We start from the raw sequence: 21,191 nt of genomic DNA, 5'->3' as shown, positions 1-21,191 counted from the left end.
ATTCGTTTAACATATGCTTTGGATATACAGCTAAAAACGAATAGGTAAAAAATTCTGTCCTCAAATATTCCCTTTAACAATTAAAAAACCTCATTCCTAAATATTTGTGTTTCTTTCCACTTGCTCTTGTATTTGTAATATTGTATGTAATTTGAACTATGCAAAGATTAGATCTCATCATAGTTCAGAATATATTTGTATACTTTCAATAAATTTGCTCATTGCATAGCCAACATGTAAACATATAGAGCATTTATAAATTTTACCCTAATCATCTAAAAAGCTGCTGAAATTTTACATGACAGTTCACTGAGGTTTCTTTTTATTGTAATTTGGGGTTTCTTTGTTTTTCAAAAAATGTTAGTCCATGTGTCAATTTAACACAGCCAATCAAAAGTCAAGAAAAGTTAAAAACCAAGTAAATACTTTTATCCTAGATTACCAGAATTTAACCTCATTATATCATTCAGATTTTTTTCCTAAGTATAACAAGTTGGAAAGGTACCGTGCTGCCTCTGCAGACAGTGTTCCAAATTAATTTCAACAGTGTATGTTTAACATAAAGTTAACTATGTTTCCAGCAAACAAAATGTTTATTAATGAAAGCTATTTATCATACAAGAAACAGCAAAGATAAGTCATCATACAGAGATGTACACTAGAAGCGACAGATGTAAAGGTGCATGCAGAGATTTCTGTTTTAAAAGGAAGTAATAAACAATAATACTAAAATTACTGGGCTTGGATCCCTAGATTCTTAAATGAGTGATAGCTTTTCTTTGAATTTACATTTGAAAAAAAAAATGCCATTAACAGATAATACTCATACACATTAGCAAGCAGGTGAAATGAATGTTTTTGGACTTTATTTTACAATTATTGTGCTTGGCAAATGTGTGGGATTTTCTTTTTCGATAATAATTTTCTTCAAATATGGGATGGGCATATTACTGCCTGGTTGCTCTGGTTTATACACAAGTTTATCTGATTTTGTTTAAAATCACATAATTTTAATTCTCCATTTGTGTTAGACACCATAAAGAACAGAAGTTTTGTTAACATTCAGTAAATGACATTTAACTGTCTCTTTCTCTCTCTCTCTCTCTTTCTCTCTCTCTGTCTCTCTCTCTTTCTTTTTTTTTTTTTTTGGCTCAATAGATTTTTTAATGTATGATTATCATAACCTAATATTGTCTTTGTCTTCACTGCAGTGGATTTCCGATCAAACTTTTCCCCTTCTTTTAATACTTTAGGGAATTTTCAAACGTCGGGATGTTTGGCTGTAATGCCCCAAGATTTGTTCTCCCTGAAAAAAATCATAGTGACAATTTATTAACTACAGAGCAACTTGGCCTTTAGGGGTCTGCAATTTCTATTTAGACTTACAAATATCCATTTGTGCTCAATAGACCTAACATTAAACTTAATCATATTTAAGCTTTCTTTTCATGCAAAATTACTTTATCTGCTAATTATCTTTTTTTAATTCTGAAAATTGGGCTGATTCAAATCAGTGGGGCATTACTTGTTTATTGTAGGAAAATATCTTTAAAGGTAATTCTAAGTTGAAGTCCATTGCATATGCAATGGTAATTTAAAATGAAGCAGAAGTTTGGGAATCTAAAAGCTATTTGTATGTTTGCAGAGTTAAAAATGTTTGTACTATCATTTTAATAGCATTTCCAAATAGATATTGGAAACACCCTTGTACAGTTAAACCTTAAATAAAACTGATGGGAAATAAAACTCCTTAGATTCAAAATGGTTTATTCACACAAATTTAATAGGATATATCACAATTGTTTGGTCCATAAATATTTAGGGGAAATAGTTTCTATACAATGCATTTATCAATAAACAAAGAAACATGGACAATTTTGCTAGACCACTTACTGTACTAGAAACACGAAGCTCAATATATAAGATTATTGAATTTATCAACTATATTGGAAAGAGTGCACAACTGCTTTCTATGACATGTTTGTCCCCTCTAACAGGATACACCATAAAAAGAGTTTCAGAAATAAGAGGTAAAACAGTACAAAACTAGTGAGGTGTCAAAAGGGCTTAAAACAGTTAATTTAACAAACAACACATATATCCTGATTTTTCACAAACGTACTTCCGAGTTATATCATAAGGCACATAGGAGAACTGAGTTATAATTAGTCTACTTAATAAAGTAGATCTATAGTACCATATATTGTTCTGTCAAAGAACAAAATTTATAAGTATCAATATTTTACCTGTAAAAGTGTATTAATAAGATCTCAGCCTTACCAAGGTTGTTTGGTCTGGTTAGTGGTAAATGCCCAAAATGTAATAGAAATATGAAAAGTCAAGATTTAAGCTCCATATAAGATGATAACCACACTTGCTAAATATATAATGGCAATCACACCTTTCTTCTGTTACAGTGTTTACTTATCTTCCATCATCTTTTTTTTTTAAAAATAAGCTACTTTCTGTGCTAATTTTCTAAAGACCCTGAGCAAAAGTTACAATAATGCACTTTAATGTGGGCAGTGAACTGTCAATATGTAACCACACATTTATACAGCCAGAAGGACACCTTTAAAATCTATTAAATAGCCACTTCGACCGCCGGAGGAGATTTAAGGGGCCCGAAAAGTGGAGAATATGTGCAAAGTTATTCTTCACAATCCACTAAAGCAAGACATAGATCTTGACTTCTTTTTTATTTTATTTTGTTTTCAGGAAATCCACAATCTAATTGGTATTTAACTACAACAGAAGCATAGAGATGAACATTCACCACTGCCCAGACCATTAAGATTTTTAGCTTAAATTAAAAGAAAAAAAAAATGCTACTGTAAACGAGGAAATATATTCAGATCAGCATCCACAAGGCTTCTGAGTTTAATCTACTTTAAAACGAAGAACTTCACATCTCTAAAGTCAGAAAAGGGTTTTTTGTATTTTTTTTTTCTGACAAAGACATTAGGCTGTGCCAAAGTAAAATGAAGCAAAACAAAACCAAAGGATTCTTATTGTTAGTATTAGTCTGCTAAGTTGGTTTTTTAAAACATCATTCAGATAGAATGCCAGAGACAATATGGTGGTACAGCCGAAGCCAATTAAGAGCTATTGATTAAATAGTACTGATTTTTTTTTCACTTCTTAAAAAATCATATTTTGCTTATTTCCATTTTCCCTGGGAAAAAAATAATTTAGAAAGAATGGTTTTATAATTATCATTTTTCGCTTGAGAAGGTTGAAAGTATAGAATTTCAAATTCTGTTTGGAATTTTGCTGGGTACACAGAAGGTTTAAGTATTTTTTCAAATGTTGAAAAGCAAATAACTAATAACAAAAAGTTTTGTTGGGATATACATCCCTAAGAGAAAAAAGTCAAATTCCTCAAATACATTTTCCACCTAATTAATCTTTAATATTTAGATTTGCTGTAATGTTTTTGTTAAATCACATTCCTCATTTGTAAGAAAAAGGAATCATCAAAATATTTTTTTGGTTTTAAAATTTAAAAAAACAATGTGAAGTTTTCAAAATTCTGTAAATACACATACAATTGCAATATTAAAATAATAATTTTAGTTAAATATCTGATTCTTTAATAACCTCATGATTTAACTGGGAATATGATTATTTACCCATCATAATACCACTCTTTTTTTTTTCTTTGAGATTCTGGAAATAAGTAACATACAATTTTAAGAGGCACTTATTAGAATGATTCCAAAACTCCCCTTACCGACTGAAAGATCTAATTAATTTTTTCTGAAAAATTCAAATACACTTTGTAGACAAAAAAAAAAAATACACTTTGTAAAGGAGACAGTACTATAATAAACTCATTTGCCAAGTGGCTGCAGAAGCTACACACCGAGCTGTTGTTTCTATTTCCCAAATAGCTTGTGGGTTAGAAAAAAAAAATAGTCTTGGAGATAATAAAATAATAATTAGAATAATAATAAAAAGAAGAGGAAGCATTAAAAAAAAAAAAAACAATGTTAGAAAAGGTTCGTTAAGGTAGTTTGTGAGGGGCTTCCGGATTCGTGGCTGTCCATGTGAGAGGTCACGGCTGTCACTACAGTGACAGTGGGATTGGTCAGGTCTGTTAAAGTGGTCGCAGTGCCGAGTGGACTGAGAGCGCCGCTGTCTGCTGAGGGCGGGGCCGGAAGCGACGTGCCATCAGCTTTATCAACACCCCCATTCTCCTGCCGCAAAAGGTTCCTTCTGAATTTGGCTCGTGCGTTTTGGAACCAAACCTGCAAACCAATCCCAATGGATTTCTTTACCGATGTTTAGTTTTATACTTCTTTTCTCTTTCCTTTTTTTTTTTCTTTTTTTTTCCTTTTTTGGATTTTTTTAATATATATATAATTGTTTTTCTTGGGAGAAAGTGGCTTTTTTTTTTTTTTGAATTTCGTTTAAAACTGAGTGATTCTGGGATGACTAGAAATATCCTCTCCACAGCAGGTGTGCCCCCCCTTCATTAACAAGTGCCCCCTGGGGCAGCAGATGCTTAAGTGGAGATACTATGGGGAAAAAAAGAAGGCACAGGGATAAAGAGTTGGGGAAAGACAGGCTGGTTCCTCAACTGTTTTCTTGAGAATGAGGAAGGGCAAGCTTGTGGAATGGTTCACAAAGTAAGAATCACTCGCATGAAATGAACATCCTTGAAACACATTTCAGGCTACTCTTGAGTCTGACACAGGGCAAGGAATCCCTGCCAAGGAAAAACCTCCAGGCCACAGACTCCAAGCAACCGGAAATTGGGTGGCATTAAAAATGCCTGGTATTTGTCACTGAGAAGTGTACAAGGATCACAGGGGACCCACAGCAACCCCCTATCATGTCATCAGTTATATGTTTTTTCCATGATGAGTTTAGGAAAGCAACTGGACAGCAGATCTCACTCTCAGTATGTAGTTGTGTAAATACGGATTGTTAAAATGGGAAACTATTCGCTCCAGCTGGTTGTCGAGACACTAACCATATTTGTGGCTTTTCAGGAGCTGACAAAACGGGGGGACTTGAACTTGGAAGCTCATTACATGTAGTGAGGCTGCAGAGAGTGTGAGACAACACCAGCAGGTCCCCGCCACCACCCAGTCTGTGCACTGAACCTAGGGTGAACGAAAGTCCCCAAAGCCACGGCTCCTGCAGATAACATCACCCGCCGTGAAGCCAGCTGAGCTGGCTTTGGTGGACCCGTCTCTCCATCTGTAGGGAGAATGCGGCTGCGTTTTCAAAGGCCCTGGGTCTCTCCTTGGGTACTCTCACCCAAGCCCCTACAAGGGCTCAGTACACTCTCCAGGGAAGCAACTAAGATAAACTAATAGAATAGACGCAGTTCAGGAAATACCTGTTATCACTCCACACAGGGAAGAGAACTCTTTTTACCGCAAGGGAAAGGCACAGCCAACGATGGAGGTTTCTTACCTGCAAAACTCTTTTGGTCAGGCCTGTTTTCTGAGCAAGCTGCTTGAGGTCCTTGGCGTCCGGGTTGTGGTTGATGGCGAAGTAGGATTTCATGGTCCGGAGCTGGTGGTGCTTGAAGGAGGTGCGCATGCGCTTGGTCTTCTGCGAGGGGGGGTATGGCTGCTGATCCCGGTCCAGGTGGTCGGCCTCATTCTCGTTACAACCTGTGGCAGTCACAGTGGACAAACAAGGGCTCAGTGGCAAGTCCTGCATTAGCTGAAAAGATGGCAGGTGGCGCGATCGTGTCATGACCCAACAGCAACAGTGGAAAAGGCTGTCGCCCCAATTAGGAGCGCGATCCAGACAAAAGAAAGAGGTTAATTGCCAAAGTCCGCCAAACTAGTCCGTTAGTGTGGACGCAACCAAAGTTTACAGAGTAGAGAAGCATTAGATAAATCCCCTCTTTGGCTCGATGGTTGCTAGAAAACCTGTAAGTGTGGGAGTGAAAGAAATCTTCTCCAAGAGTGAAAAGGAGAAAAACCCCTTTTCTAACATGCACTGTTTTCAGAAACCACGTTTTGTCTGTATCTGGGAAATGAGATGTACTCTCTGGGGATATTGCTCTTTGTCACGAAGGGTGTGCAAACAAGGAACTTCAGCTCTCTCAAACCGAAAATTTTGGAGACAGCCCTTCCCCATAAAGGAAGACTCTAATTTCCAATCTATAGCCTTTTCTCCTAATCCTAGAATCTTTTCCATCAGGAAAAAAAAAAAAAAAAAGTTTAAAAGTGGCTGGAGAAGAGGGAGAAGTTACAAAATAAAAACTGGCAGGAGTCTTACGTAACCAGAAGGGTATTTTTTAGAGGGGTTTTAGCTATGGTCAGCTAACATAGGGCTAACCAGGGTGGGAAGAGTTTTCCCTTGGAGTTATCTTAGTAAATATTTCGGAAAGAGAAAACTTTGCCAAACTTCTCTTTCCTGGATTTGTGCCTAAAGTGCACCCCAGAGCTCACAGGCCAGAGACACTGATGTCCGGGTTTGACCATGGCCCCTCCTGCTCTGGATGTGTGTGAGGGTGCAAACTTTGCCCCTGGCTGGTGGGGCAGGTGGAAGATGTCATTTTCACTCCCCTGGCCCAGCCCCCTCAGCACTGAGGGCAAAACAACACAGGCTTCAAAACCAGCCTGAAAGTCACTTCCCCAAGGCTGTAAAGAGCTCCCCCCTCTTTTTTTTCAGGTTAGACAAAGCCATCCTTTATTAAATGTTATCACTTCATTTTAGCTAACCCCTTAGTGGGTGCAGATAACAAAGTGAACGAATAACACTGAAAGACATTGTTTCTGCATTATCTCCCTCAGTATTTTGAATTTTTACCTGAATGCCCTCCCTACCAGCTTACCCAAAGCATGTGCCTTAAGATAAAACCCACACAACAAATACCTACAACTTTTCTTTGACTGCAGTCATTTTGTATAAAGGTTATGGCTTCAAAAATTATAAAAGGTCATTATACTAACACAAGTCAAAAGATATCTCAAAGGTCATTTCTAATAACCTAGTAGGTCTGCCTAAGAAATACGATTACAAAATGAGAACACTTTGCTAAATATTTACCTATTCAGCCAACTTTGCACCTTAAAGGGCATGACAATTTTTCCTTGAAACCTTACTTCCGATGTTTATCGGATGTACGTTCAGACGGATCATTGTGCATTTTTGTGCATTAGAATAGAATGTCTAAAACCAAATGGCTCTGCTCATGTTCCTGGGAGGGAAGGGGAAGAAACCTGAATCTTGAAGAAGGTGTGACATCTCTTGACATCTGGTCTTCCATTCTGCTTGATAAAAGATTATTTGCCTGCTATGCTCTGGTTAGAATCACTTCTTAAAAAACACTTTCAGTACATCAGTATATATACATAAAACCCTAATTCTATAGTCATCAACAAGAGGTCAGCTGCATCACAAAATCCACTCAACAAGAAATTCTCCCTATTGTAACAAGACGAGTCATGAACTAATGTCTCCTTTGTCCATATTTCCATCAAATCCTTAAGGAGGGCACATTTTGGCAAAAGAGTAGGTGGGTTCCTTAGGGAAAGACTCTCATAGTCACCACTGGGTCCCCTAAGTCAAGCCCAGAGCCAGGAGCTCCGCAAGCATTTAATCAAGATTTTGAATCTCTGTTCATCCATAAAATCGTGAGTGACTATGAACGCAAAATCAAATCAAATGGAACGCAGGTTAGACGTATACATCCACTTGCTGAACATAAACGCACTGAACCCCGCCAGAAAGCGGAACATGGGCCCAGAGATGAGCGAATACACTTTACATTTTATCCTACTCCATCCCCGTGGAGAGAATGTCAAGTTCAAATATTCTACAGAATTGCACTTTCGTAGCCCCGAATGGATGAAACAGCCTCATAGGACCTCCTATAAAACTATGCTTATCTCCAGTAAACGGAGCTATATTTCACCACCAGGTTATAAATGTAGCCACACCAAAACAGTCAAAGAGGCACACCTCAGTCCTTGGAGGCTTCTTCAAATAAGATTTCCATCCTATCACAGGTGAGTAATATGTAACTCGTCTTGAACGGTACATGAAATTGAATATTACACTTGAGGAAGAAGACTTAACTTGGTACTTAGGTAACACCCTTATGCCATCCCCCTCAAGGTACGATTTCTTAGAACTGAGTATGATTCCTAACCTACCTCTATACTTATTAGTCTTCAAAATGAGACTTATGAAAAAATCATTGTAGAGGGGTTTGATAAGATTACTTCTCTGCATATGCATTCTACATCCATTATTGCTGATTAAAGCCTCAGCAGAGAATTTTAGTCTATTCAGCACAGTTAGGGGCTTTGTGTCCACACAGACTATAATTGAGTGTGCAAAAGGATGGTTAGCCCTTTATTAAATGGATACGAATAAACACACATATTTACAATCAGTGAGATTATTCGGTAACTTAAAAGCACAATCCTTGTCGTCCATAGAGTAACTCATTGTATTACCCTCAATTACTTAAGTTTAACTACAAATGTGTCATGTAAACTTGCAAGCTATTGTGTTTCCCCAGGGACTACTTCTAAAGGTATAGGGATTTTGTTCTCCAAATGATGAGATGAAAGGATAAACTCTTTTAAAACTGTCTTAACCCCACGCCTATAAGTCCTCACCTGGCATTATAAAGTTAGTGAGAAGATCTAAATATTTTACCCTGGGCACGTATGAAATGGTCACCTGTCCTGAAGTGAGTTTCTATTCTGAAGGTGTGTAACCTTCGATGAGCTGATCCTGGAGAGGCCACTAGGGGTCAGTGCCAGGCTAATTTAACAACTGCCAGGAGATTTTTTTTTTTTTTTTTGGTTTGGTGGTTTTTTGGGGTTGGTTTGTTTGTTTTGTTTGTTTGTTTGTTTTTTAGATTTGGAAGCAAAGAAAGACCCTAAGGAGGGATATTTTGAGAAATGGCAAAAATGTGGCCTCTCAATTCATGCTAAATTATCTACACTAGAGCTGCCTGTCCTAGACCAAGTCTTCTTCCTACCCTGGAGGGCTTTGTTTCAATCCAGCATCCCAAATAAACTTTCCACATCTCTTTCTAAACTATCTGCCTGATATCTACACAAAGAGATATAAACTAAATTAGGGATATTCTCCTTCAAAGGCCCTTGCCTTATGTCAAGCACTTTCTGATCTTTGCCAAGTTTCACATCTCTGGAAGTCTGACTCATAAACATATTTTGTTTACACGTTTTTGAAAATACATCAACGTATAAATCATATTTATTTTGTATCAATGGTACTCTTTTCTGAGACCGGTTTATAGTTAAGCAGAGATGGCTCCAAAAGCTAAAATAATGAGCTAATGCTGTGGATCTGTTTTATTTTCTGCCCTCTAATATGTTTTTAATTCGCTGAAGCATTTCATCAGCTAGTTTTCTAACAACAAGCTGGCATTAAATTCAGAAACTTGGTTTTGTTTTGTTTGTTTTTGTTTTAGTTTGGTTTGGTTTGCTTTTAGCAGCAGATTGATTTCTGGTCAGGCACCTTTATCCCAATTTCTCTAGATTATTTTCCCCTGATCTTAAAGAACTATTACACTATTTGATGGTATCTCTGGAAAGAGTCCAGATGAGATGGACCTTAAGAAGCTCAGGGAGGCCTCAGCAACTTTTCCCTCCTTAATGAACAAGAGCATTAATTTTCTCAATAACCTTGTAGCAGCATTCGTTTGCAAACCACAGACCTAAGTGGAAGGAGATGTTCATTCTTTTTAAGAAATAAATTGGTACTCCTTAGTTCCTTAAAGCTCCTCAGATCTTTCTAATATAAAATAAGATCCAAGGCAAAAATCAAATTTAGCTAATTAGGTTAAACAAACAAGCGAAAAACTAGGCTGGCCGCCTTTGGGTAGAAATCTCTCCTAGCTTCTGGACCTTCTCTGGCTGAGCGCTTCCCTCTCTCCACAGGACTCAACTGGTTAGTTCCTCTCTCTCTCTCTCTCTCTCTCTCTCTCTCTCTCTCTCTCTCTCTCTCTCTCTAATTAGGGCTTTAGGAGCTTGGTGAGTGGCTGCAGATTCCAATGTCATCTTCTATTAATAAAGAACAATTAGTGCCCTGCCCGGCCTGCCCCGGGGAACACGCATCAAAGGAGCCCAAGTAAGCGCACTGGGCATCGCGCTGGGCATCGTGGCCGCGACCCAGAATCCCCGCTGCGGCCCAGCAGAGGCGAGGGCGAGGCCGCGACCCCCAGCGGGAGGTTGGCAAAACCAGGGGGTGAGCCCGCCGTGGTGACACGAATCATCCGGGTAGGGTCTGCAGCCAGTCTGCCAGCCCTCCTCCTCCGTCTGGTGACCCCGGCATGAACCCCCTTGGACAAGTGCAGCCACGCTGGGTCCCCACTCTCCTTGGGACAACACCAGCTGCGCTTCTTCTGTGAAATCGGCCAGAGAACTCAGGAGGGAGCAGAGGGGAGGGCTGGGCAGAGCCCGTGCAGCCTGCGGGGCGCCCCTGAAAACTGTGGACTCCCAGCAGGACTCTGAATTCAGGCTTGCTGGCACTGGCTGTGTGACCTTGGACATGTCACTTATCTGATGGGACAGTGTTCCTTTACCACTGGGTGACAGCAGCTCTGGCACACACCAGGCTCAGGGGAAGAGAAACACAGGCAAGGCCCATGTTCTCACCCTTTGGCTGGTTATCTGGGTGCTCATGGTAACAGGGCAGGGTTGCCACCATGAGATCCTCAAGGTCCTTTCTGATAGAAAGGGCTCCCCTCGTCTGAGTCTCCTGCCTGCTTTGACTTCCAGCCGGCAGGCGCTGTGCCAGGGTACACGAAGTCAGAGTGGCTAAACCAATAGTTAGCCTGGGGCTTTCTGGAACCTCTTTTCCAGCAGCTGGGACTCACAAGAACTTCCATCCTGCTTGGAGTCAGACTGTGGTCCTCAGAGCCTGTCACCATCCTCACGGGGTGGCGGGGGGGGGGGGGAGGGAATTGGGGGAGGGTAGGCTACCAGCATTGGGAAATTGATGAGTGAGATAGATTGATAAATGATAGACACATTGATTCCCCAAAGCAAGGAAGAGAGCTGCTCTCAGCCTGTTGCCTGCATTTTGTTTTTAATTAAGAGAGAAGGCTGGTGCAGGACAGAAGAGCAGCCTGGGACCCCACTAAGCCGCCTCAGGGGGCCTGACCTGGAGATCTGTTCAGTCTTCTGGGAGGTCTGGGTGTCTGGATGGTTTATCTCATGGGAGGAATGAGCTAGCTGGACGAGTCCCCTGACCCACGGAAGGGGCAAGCCAACTCAGCTGTGGAGAGTGCCTCCCACCCCTCCAGCTGCTTTTCACCAAGATCAGGGATTTGGTTTTTCAACACTCTTGCCAACTGTTTCCCTGATTAACTCTGGGCTGCTGACCACAGCTTCTGCCCCCTCTAGACAGACTGGGATTGGGCTCTGAAGATTTCTTTCTTTCTTTCCTTTCCTCTCCTTTTCTTTTCTTTCTTTCTTTCCTTTCCTCTCCTTTTCTTTTCTTTCTTTCTTTCCTCAGAATTTAGGAAAACCTTCTCCAGGATCTATAATTTGGCTTCCACACAGGAATTGCCCTGGGGCTGTTTTGCTCCAACTGGGAGCCAGAAACTAATGGGCTCATTAACTAATGGGCAGCAAGGATTTGGCTCTGCCTGTTCAGGGAAAGTCACTGCAGCCCCAGTTATGAATGTGTTTTTTTGCCACAAACTAAATAAAGGTCTCTCTCTCTCTCTTTCTCTCCTCCTCCTCTTCTCTCCCCTCCTCCCATCTCCCCCTCTCCCGTTCTCCTCTCCCTTTTCCCCTCTATCCGTTCTTTCTGAGCCAAAGGGAGGCTGCTAAGGAAAGCACCCTCTTGCAACCAGGTCTTGGATGGGAAGGAGCTGGGCGGGATTCTCCTGGGGCAGAGGGAGGCCAGGACCGCTGGGGCGGTGGGGAGGGGGTGGGCCCCACCTGAGTTGTAATTGACGATGTCCACTCCCAGCGCGGGGCTCTTCCGCTTCCGGGGCCGCCCCTTCTGCACCGTTCCTGTGCCATTGAAGTAAGGCAGGGCCAAGCCGCCGCTCTTGGCCGCCAGCTCCGTGTAGCTCAGCTGCGGAGGATACTCTCCTTGCAAAAGGGTCTCGAAGTGGGCGCGACAGTACACCAGGCTGTCCTTCATGCCAAAATGGTCGCCCGTAGTCAGGGTCTTGTTGCAGGTGGAGCAGGTGAAACAGCTCAGGTGGTAGACAGAGTCTCGGGCACGCATGACCATCTCGGAGGCGGAGATGCCAAGGTGGCAGCGGGCACATCTCTGCACAGAGAACCTTCTGGAAGGAAACAGTGGAGTCAGGGCGCTGGTGGAGGCAAAGGCAGGGCCATCTCTCACAGCGACACCTCTGGCTTGGTCAGCAGTGGCCAGAGACTGAGACCTGGGAGGGGTCTAGGAGCAGAGGACCCGCGCCCACTTGGACATAATTTTTTTTTTCTTATTGACCTACTCTGATGAACACGACAAAGAACCCTTACATTAAATCAGAAGAATCGGGTAACTACTCTTCAGTTGCCTTCTCTGTAACATGAAAATTTTAAAAAGCAGAAACAAGAACAACACCCAAAACAAAAACCTCCACCGGCTAACTCATAACACCAGGTTAAGAATATTAAGTTGTGATGCCGAATGAAAACATTTCCTAGATTACGAAACAGACAAAGGAAGGGTAGCGTTCTTACTTATGGGAGCGTGAGTGTGTAGGAACGCATTCAGACAGACACAGCCTTGTGGGGGGGGGGGGGGAAGGATAGTTTTGCAGAAGACAGCTAATTCTTTTTTTAACCACTTTTCTGGCTTAGGCCTAGAAGGGAGCCCGGTCACTTGAACAACGGAGCTCCCCGTTCCCAATCCAGAAGCAGAACTGGGAAGAATCGATCAATGAGGTGCCGCCGAGTTTACTCTCTGGCCTCTGGAGAGTCTGGCACTGCTTCCAACCAGCAGTAAAGGCATCTAAGAACTGACTGGCCTGGGTGTCGGCAACAGCAATTATTCCTTTTCACGGCCATTTATGTGATTGCCCTCCACCTTCGCCCTGCCCCGGCCACCAGTTCCAAGGCAAGGGCCTTGCCCAATTCGTAGTAAACGGAGGAAAAAACCGCTTCAGTCTCGGTGGACAGGGATAGGTTCATTTACCTCCCGGGCTTTGCTCAACTCCCTCAGCGGAGCTGCCAAGAGACACCAGAGCGAGATAGTCACTGGCCGTGCTCTAGATATAGTCCTGGCTGTCCCCCTCCCGCCCATCCTCACGCGCCTCTGGGGAGGCAGAGCTTGCAGGCTCACGCGGTGGACTTCCCAGTCCTGAGGACTGGTAAACATACCCATAAGGGACAAAAGACCGGAGACAAGGAGGGGACACTGGGGCTCGGCCAGGTGGCTCCACCAGGTGTGCAGGGGCATCGGGGATAGGAATGGAATACCTGTAGTAATCCTCCTTGCAGTAAATGCTACCGTCCTTGGCGAAGCAGGTGAGCTCGGACTCGAGGGCCAGCTTACATTCACAGCACTTCAGGCACCTCAGGTGCCACTGTTTGTCCACGGCCAGCAGGTAGTACCTGTCGGCGATCTTGCCCCCGCAGCCTGCGCACAGAGCGGGCTTCTCTGGGCTCAGCGGGGGCATGCCCTGCAAAGAAGCGCGCGCGCGGTCAGGACGGCGCCCGGCCGTCCCACGCGGGTCCCCCGCGCAGCGCCAACCCTCCCGCGGCGTCCGCGAGCGCGGCAAGATCACGGGCCTCTGCGCAAAGACAAACGTCGGAAAAACGTTTGCCGTTTCCCTTGCTGCACCTTTTCTGCAGCGGCGTCTGCCTGAACCCGGCGTTCGCGCCCTTCGGGGACTTAACCTAAAGACAACTCTGCCACTCGAGCCTTTTTCAAAAGGGCACAGACTCCAGTTTGGTGGATGTTTCAGAACTCGAATAAATAAAAGCTAAAAATTGTGGCTTTTAACGCGCACGAAATTAAACAAGGGAAATTGTTTTTGGAGAATGGAAAGGCGATCTGAACAAGATTTCTCTAAATTCCTGTGAGCAGTGTTGAAATGAAAAGGGAGAGGTTTTTATACTTGTGCTCATAATGTGGTCTGCATTGTTTCGATCCGGGTATAGGTGGCAGATCTTGCTCTTCTCTGATTTTCAGGGCTTTTGGTTCTTTTCCTAGTAAGCGTGTCCAGTTCCGTTCTGGGGAGGGTCTATTATCTGGTCCCTTCTGCACAGTCCACCGTTCCCTGGCACCAACATACTCAGGAGATCTTTGTTCTGAAAATCTGTTTAACGCCCAAATTAGCCTTCCCGCCTGAGTCTCCAGGACCCGGCGAGAACAGGGACACCTTACTTTAACAAGACTTTAACAAGAGCAGCCTCATCGTGAATTTGAGTTTGGAATATTGCTTTTTGTTTTAAAAACAGGATAGCCAGAAAAGGGGTGAGGGGAGACATTAACCGCTGGACATACCCCTCAGGACCAGCAGAAAATGGACTGCACTTCCCCCATGAAACTCTCCGGGCCTGGAAAAGTAAAGTTTTGCCCTTTACTTAGACCAAAGCGCTGCACTGAATTTCTTTTGGAAATATAAAAACATCCATCTAACTTGGCTACTTGGTGGACCCAAAACACGGCTGCCCGCCTTGGGCAGTCTATCGGCTTAGTCTGAACTACAGTTCCCCTGTGATGTCTTAGGATCCACACAGTTCTGTTTGGCTGAAATCATTTCCGGAGACTTTTGTAGCTTTTCCCCTCCACGGTGGTTAAGTGGGACAGGCAAGCACATAGATAAATCATTGGGTTTCTTTATTAAGCCTGCCTGACTTTATCTTTTGTATGTAATCGACAGAAGCAGTCGATTCCTGCGTTTAAGGGATAGCACGTTCTCGCGCTTGGGCTAGCTGTCCCGCTCCTCCGGATTTTCTCTTAGGTTCCCCTGCACAGGACACCCGCCCGGCCGGGGAGCTGAGCGCAGTCCTGTCTCAATAGAGGGGCCCGAGCCGGGCGGCCAGGGACCCCGAAAATCGCGGGGTTTGGAGGTTCCGAGTTCCGAACGTCCGGAGAACAGGAGGCAGCCCAGTCGTGTTCTACTTCGCTCCAAAGGTCCCGTCACCAGCCCCAGGGAATAGAGCCCCGGCCTTCGGCTCGGCCCGGATGCGCGGCCGCGAGCCGGCAGCCCATTGCCCGCACCAGCTCGCCCTCGGCGGCCGATCCTGACGGGGAGGCGCCCGGGAGTCCAGCGGGCCGGACATGGGAGTCTGAGCTCTGCAGAAAAGGACGTCCCATCCTCTCGCGCCCGGCTCTCCCTGCCTTCCCCGGACCGGCTGCGGCAGAGGACAGCGGAGCTCGGGGTCTTAGTAGTGTGGACAATTCCCATCTTTCAGAAAGGGGCCCTTTCTTACGCCGCCAACAAGCGGACCAGAGATAACCCACCCGGCCATCTGGAGCGGACGCCCCTACGAGCCGCCATCCTCACTCGGCCCGCGGGGGAGGCAGGGCTCGGCTTCCCCGCTCGCTCACGGGCGCCGGGCTACCGCCTCCGCCGCCGGCCCTTCCTTACCGCATCGCGGCCGTTGAGTTGGGCGCCTTTGGCCAGGCGGGCCTCGGTCTTGGATCTGCGCTCCATCTCCTCCATGATGCCTTGGATGTGGCCTCCGGAGATCCCGTGGAAGAGCATGGCTGGGGGGCGGAAAGGACACGAGTTGTCTTCTGCTCGGCACCCCACTATTTCCATATACACACGCCCGGGGTTCTCAGCACATCCGAGGGAAGGAGAAGGGACCGCAGAGGCTGCGCGATGGGGGGGAGTTGCGGAGACAGACGCTCGCTCGGGGACAGAGGGCGAAGAGGGAAGAAGAAAGAGGCAGACGGAGTGGAAACGGGTCTGCTCAGAAAAGAGAAAAGAAGAAGGGAGAAAGCCCCAGCGGCTTCCTGAAGGAGATGTGCAGAAAACAAACAAACACGGGCAGAGGGGAAAGGAGGCGAAGAAGGCGACTCTTACTGCGCTGAGAGATCGAGTTACTAATGGGAAACAACTGCAGAGGGGGGAGGACAACAAAATCTGGTAAAGAAAGAAAATAGTTTTGAACACAAAGAAAGAAAAAGAAGTGTTATTTTCAGCGGTCCCTGGCTGCTTGCAAGTTCCCAGTGCCTGTAGGTTGGGTTGGGGACTGCTCCTGCCGGAGCTGTGTCCAATTTGTTAAGAGACTAAAGCCAGCCCATTTTTGATAATTTAGTAGGAGGAGTTCTCTCCCCGGAGCTGCCACGGATTTTTATTCAGACAACAAAGACCTGTCATACTCCTCTCAACCCCCTGGTGATGGGCAAGCGGGGACAAACATTGGGGGGGGAGGGGGGAGGCAGGAGGAGGGGGGCATTTACTTCCCCCACCACACACACACACACACACACACACACACACACACACACACACGCGCGCGCGCGCGCACACACACACACACACACACACACACACACACACACAGGCTTCCAGGAGTTCCCAGCAATCACGTTTTCAAGGGGAAAAGGAGCCCTTATTGTCCAGGCCCTGGCTCAGGAGGCAGAGTCGGCCTGTTTGGTCCAAGTTCAAGATCAGACCCTGGCTTAAGTCGGGCAGAACGGCAGTTCCAAACTTTAGGTTTCCTCCTTGTGGACTTTTGGGCCTCCAGCTTACTTAGGGGACCCCAAATAAGTAACTCTTGGACAGATACTCCTCTTCTTCCCACCCCGCTTCCTCGACACACTTCTTAAAGGCAGTCGCTTCATCGCCCAAGTCTTCCCAAAGCCACTAGGGCTGAGGCAACCCCCAAAGGGAGAAGGACCTAGAAAAGCCCATGTTTCTAGAGTTTACTTTTAACACACAGATTTGCTTTGAAAACTTAGCATGGGTAGCAAGGCGTGGGCTTGGCGACCTGGGTATGCAATTGAACAGTGACCATGGGGGGATGTATTTTCTTACCCAGTTCAGGTTTGAAGGGAAACCGGAGGTGATCCCAGGGTCCCGTAGGAAATTTGCCAACGTGGGCAGCAACTCGGGACGCCCTCGAGCTCAAGCCGCCACCCCGGGACTGGGCGCACACCACCCCCCCCGCCCCGCGCCCAATGCCCTGGCAGGACCGGGGACTTGTAAATCTGGACGCACTGCGCATTAAGGAGGACGTGGAGGAGGGGAAGGTGAGAGCTGACAAGCAGAATGGCAGCCCTGCGCCTCACAAGAGGCAGGATTGTTCTGTCTCTGTTCCCGGGAGCGGAGGCCCCTCCTCGGCCCTATTAAAAAGTGTCCACAATACTCTGATATTGTCGATTCATTCAAACCGCCAGAAGCCCCCTAGGGGCTCGAAGCGGGGAGCGGTGGCAGGAGCCGACCCAGCTCTAAGCAGGAGAGAGGAGGAAGCCCGCGGCTGCGCTGTGCGCGGTCCTCCCCCTGGCCTGCCTGTGTCCCACCGCACCCCGTCGTCGGGTTTTCCCAGGGACATGTCCGGGACACCTCGAGAAGTCCCCTGATGGCAGACTTCCCTCCAGGAGGAGCCCAACTTGGAAGGGTGGCCAAATCTAGAAATACGGAGGGAGACCAGGAGGGAGGCATAGAAAGAGGGAGGAAGAAAGGAGAGAAGGAAGGAGGGAAGGGGAAAACATAAGGGGATAAGGGGGGAGGAAGGGAGGAAGGAAATGAGAGAGGGAGTAGAAAGAAAGGGAGACAAGAATGGTGCGGAGCCTGACTTCCTGTCCCAAAGCATCACCTCTTTGCTGGAATCACCTCTGCCATGAAATCCAAGACTCCCTTGCTTCCCCCCGTCCACCCCCCCCCCATTTTCTCAGGGTCAAAAATAATGTTCCTTGCAGACTGGATGCTGTTCCGGTCCTCCGGGTGGGTGCCAGAATACAGCTCATAAAACACAATTTCACACAAAAATGAAGCCAATCAAGTGAACTAAGCTGGAGACCTCCCCCCCCTCACTTTGGCAGCCCTACTGGACAGCAGGGCTGCTATTTACTGTAAGTAATGTAATTAGCCCCTTTGGATGGAAATCAATGAGCTTTTCAAACCCACGTGCACAGACACAGGGGCTGGGGCAGCAGTTCTTTCAGAGACGGCAGGTCCTCTCACAAAGGGGCAGACGGCCTTCCCAAGAGAGGGTGACCCGTCGGGGACGAGGAGGAGGAGAGGAAAGAGGAGGGATCTTGAGAAGAACATCAGTCAATTTACCCAAGGATGCTCCAAGGAAAATGTAAAAATGGGACCTCAATGCAGGGGGCTGCTTTGTCTACTTTCTGGGCTACCTCCCCTCCTCTCAGGTGGAGGTTTGGAATCGGGTTTGGCTGTTATTGAATTTGGTTCTGCTCAAGCAAAAAAGAACAAAGAACCCAAGAAGACCACTGCCTCTTTGCACGGGAGGAAACTTTGGAGACTTGATTAAGTGAGAGTTTAAAAAACACCTCCAGGAAAAGCCGGAAATTTGCGAAGAGTCTCCAGGGAAGCCAGGCAGAGAAATCCCCTGAGCACTCCAATCCTTCCTTCCTTCATTCATTTGCTGCACAGAGATTTGTTCGTTGTGAACCAGGAACAGGCAGGGCAGAGAACCTCCTGCAATCAGCTTCCGGTTGGAGCTGAGCTATCCCTGCTTTTTCTTATAAAAGTCTGGTTATAAGTTCCTGTAGCGGGTGGGATTTGCTACTGTCCATAAAGTCAACTGCTAGGATTCTTCCTTCTCAGCCAGTGAAGGAAATTTGCAGACAGCTGGGAGTGGGGCAGGGGGCTGCTGGAGTTTGGGAGGTCCTCATCAGTTAGGCAGAAATCAAACATTCTGGCTGGTCCAGCCCAGCCTCTTCTCACAGTTCCTGAAAAAGGGAGCCCAAGGTGGTGGGGGTATCCCCTAAGAACTGGGTATATGACCTGGGACAGGATGTCCTATTCTTGTTGACTTGCTACTTGGAGAAGATTCCCTAAGAGTGCCCCTCCCCACCTATCACCCTCTGAGGACACTTTAAGGAGACACTTTGTGGCTCTGCCTTCTTTCGTTCTTTTGGTTCCCGGGCTGAGCCATTCCATCTCTCAATGGGACAGGTGCACGGATCTCACCGCCTGTGGCACCAGAGTTTAAAGCACTATTTGGAGCAGCAGGCAGAACCCTGGTCAGGGGCTGCCCTCCCTCACAACTGAGCACTTCAGCCACTCTTCTTTATGCTCTGCCAGCTACCCAGCCAGTTACTGCAGCCACTTTGAGGGAAGGGAGAGGCTGGACCCTGGGGGCCAAGGAGCTGGGATAGAAGGTCCTGGAATCTCCATGAGGGTGGCAGCCTTGTCCAGGGCTCCGAATCCCCAGGGGGGAGGAAAGGGGATGAAAGGGGATGCACAGCTTTACCAAGGGGGCAGCGGACACTTTAGGGTCGAGAGGATGCTGGGTTGAGAGCATAAGCGACCCAAGATCTCTTTAGATCTGACTTTTGGAAGCCAAGATCCTGTACTGGGGTTTGGGTTTGCCTTAAAAGGGCAGAGGTCACCTTTCCTCCTGACCCTATTAAACTGGTTGAGGAGCCTCCTTGGTCTGGAGGTGCAGCTCTTGAAGCAGTACCCGGCTTTCGGTACTGTCCTAAGCACCCCAGGGCCCAGAGGAGTCAGGGCCCTCCTGGGACTGGGAACCGCGCACCCAGCCCTGGATGCCTCGGGGTCTGCCTGGAGCGGGAGGAAGAGGACCGACCCGAGGCGCGCCGAAATTTCTCCATCCGTGGGCGCAGGGAAATTGTGTGGGAAACTGTGTGTGAACGTTTGCCCAACACGGAGGGTGGCGGGTCCAGACTGGCGTCGCCGAAAGGTCGCATCTCTGATTCGGTCCTACTAGGAGAGCCTCCCTCCAGACCCCAGAAGGGAGTAGGCTGAGCGGCGTCCGGGCGCGGGAGCTCTAGTGCTGGGAGAGGGAGATCCGCCACCGGCCACGCTGCGCACATTTGGTGGGAGCTGGTTTGCAGGGCACGCGGGACCCTGCCCTTGGGTGCGATCTGTGCCCACGAGCCCTGCGAAGCCTCCCGCCCGCTGTGTGCTCCCTTCAAACCGCTTCCTGCAGAGCCCTGGGTTCTTCTCCAAGGGACGGCCGCCCTGCCGCGAAGAACGCGCTTCTGAAATCTGAAGCCCTTTTTACCTGAGATTTGCGCGCAGCCAGCCCGCAGCCCGAACAGGAATAAAGGGAAACGTCCCGCCCCGCGTCCGCGGAGATCACCCGCAGAAATGGCTGCGCGGGTTCCAGATTGAACAACAACAACAACAACAAAAACAAAATGGGGATGAAGCCAGTTTCCAGTTAAGACCCACACGGGTGAGAAACAGCGTCTTCCTGGTCCCCCACCCCATCCTTTCCAGGGGGAGACGCCCCCAGCAGCTCGGCGAAGGACCCAGAGCGCATCCCAGACAACTCGTGGCGCAGAGGCACCATGACCTCCAGCCCCAGTGCCTTCACCCTGAGAAACTCAGACCTTCAAGAGAGAAAGGCAAGAGGAAGAAAACGTGGGTTGCAGGAATCCAGCAGGAGACTCGGAAGGAGACCATGTATTTTAGAGCCTACAAAGCGTCGGTTTAATTTCTAAGATGAATACAAACCCCTCTTCCTCCCACCCAGGGAAGGCGTGAACACGCGTGTGCACACACAAACACACACACACACAATATATATATATATATACACCGGCCTAAGAAAAAGGGGAAGAGAGGGAGCCTGGCTTGAAACTCACCTGCCTCCAAAGTGGTGCCGTTCAGCATTCTGAGAGCAGGAGCTGATCACGTCCGTGGTGGTGGCTGCACCGCAGAGAAATCAGCGCATCAGCTCAGAGGTGCAGCCCGGGGCCCCGAGCGCCTCCCACCGCCTGGGGGACGCGTCCCCACCGCTCCTCCCGCCTCGGATACAGAACAGCCTTGAGGGAAGCGGGGCAGCCTCCAGTAGGTGCCAGAAACCCTGCCGGGCGCCTGGCAGTCGAGCGCAAACAGAGGATGGAAGACTGCTTCGACCAGACAACCCCACTGGGATCTTACCTTGAGGTCCAGACGTTTCCCCCAGGAACCCGGTCCTCAGCAAGGGATGAGGGCGGGGGGCGGCGGCCAGAGGTGTGAGCCAGTCCCAGATCTGGACAAGTGGTCCTCAAATAAACAAATAAACCAGTGGATGAATCTCTTTTCTCTCTCTTTCTTTCTCTCTCTCTCTCTCTCTCTCTCTCTGTCGGAATTGACCCGAATCCCCCACCTC

General features: G+C 47.0%; 1 protein-coding gene across 3 annotated transcripts; it reads right to left on the bottom strand.

The window, feature by feature from the left end:
- Positions 1-1,126: 1,126 nt before the first annotated feature.
- Positions 1,127-20,746, bottom strand: LHX9 (LIM homeobox 9). 3 transcript variants are annotated; one of them, XM_047755417.1, is made up of 6 exons: positions 20,683-20,746; positions 15,521-15,639; positions 13,401-13,603; positions 11,904-12,259; positions 5,428-5,630; positions 3,391-4,250 (listed from the first exon to the last, which is right to left on the bottom strand). In XM_047755417.1, exons 1-6 carry the CDS (start codon positions 20,708-20,710, stop codon positions 3,993-3,995), a joined length of 1,167 nt encoding a protein of 388 aa, XP_047611373.1. In that variant the 5' UTR covers positions 20,711-20,746; the 3' UTR covers positions 3,391-3,992. The 3 variants fall into 3 exon arrangements, with proteins under 3 accessions (XP_047611374.1, XP_047611373.1, XP_047611372.1); XM_047755418.1 differs by lacking the exons at positions 3,391-4,250; positions 20,683-20,746 and adding an exon at positions 1,127-1,306 and having other exon boundaries at positions 15,521-16,146; XM_047755416.1 differs by lacking the exon at positions 20,683-20,746 and having other exon boundaries at positions 15,521-16,146.
- Between the last annotated feature and the right edge of the window lie 445 nt (positions 20,747-21,191).

This window comes from Phacochoerus africanus, chromosome 12 (assembly GCF_016906955.1).
Source record: "Phacochoerus africanus isolate WHEZ1 chromosome 12, ROS_Pafr_v1, whole genome shotgun sequence".
NCBI lineage: Eukaryota > Metazoa > Chordata > Mammalia > Artiodactyla > Suidae > Phacochoerus > Phacochoerus africanus.
Note: the sequence above shows the minus strand (reverse complement) of the source record. Positions and strands in the feature narration are given on the sequence as shown.

Excerpts from the sequence above, each read along its gene's own strand:
- LHX9 (XM_047755416.1), bottom strand. The coding sequence starts at position 15,694 with ATGGAAATAGTGGGGTGCCGAGCAGAAGACAACTCGTGTCCTTTCCGC. Across the intron at positions 13,604-15,520 it reads AACTCAACGGCCGCGATGCG|GGCATGCCCCCGCTGAGCCC; the intron begins GTAAGGAAGGGC and ends GCTTCTTTGCAG. Across the intron at positions 12,260-13,400 it reads TGCAAGGAGGATTACTACAG|AAGGTTCTCTGTGCAGAGAT; the intron begins GTATTCCATTCC and ends GTTTCCTTCCAG.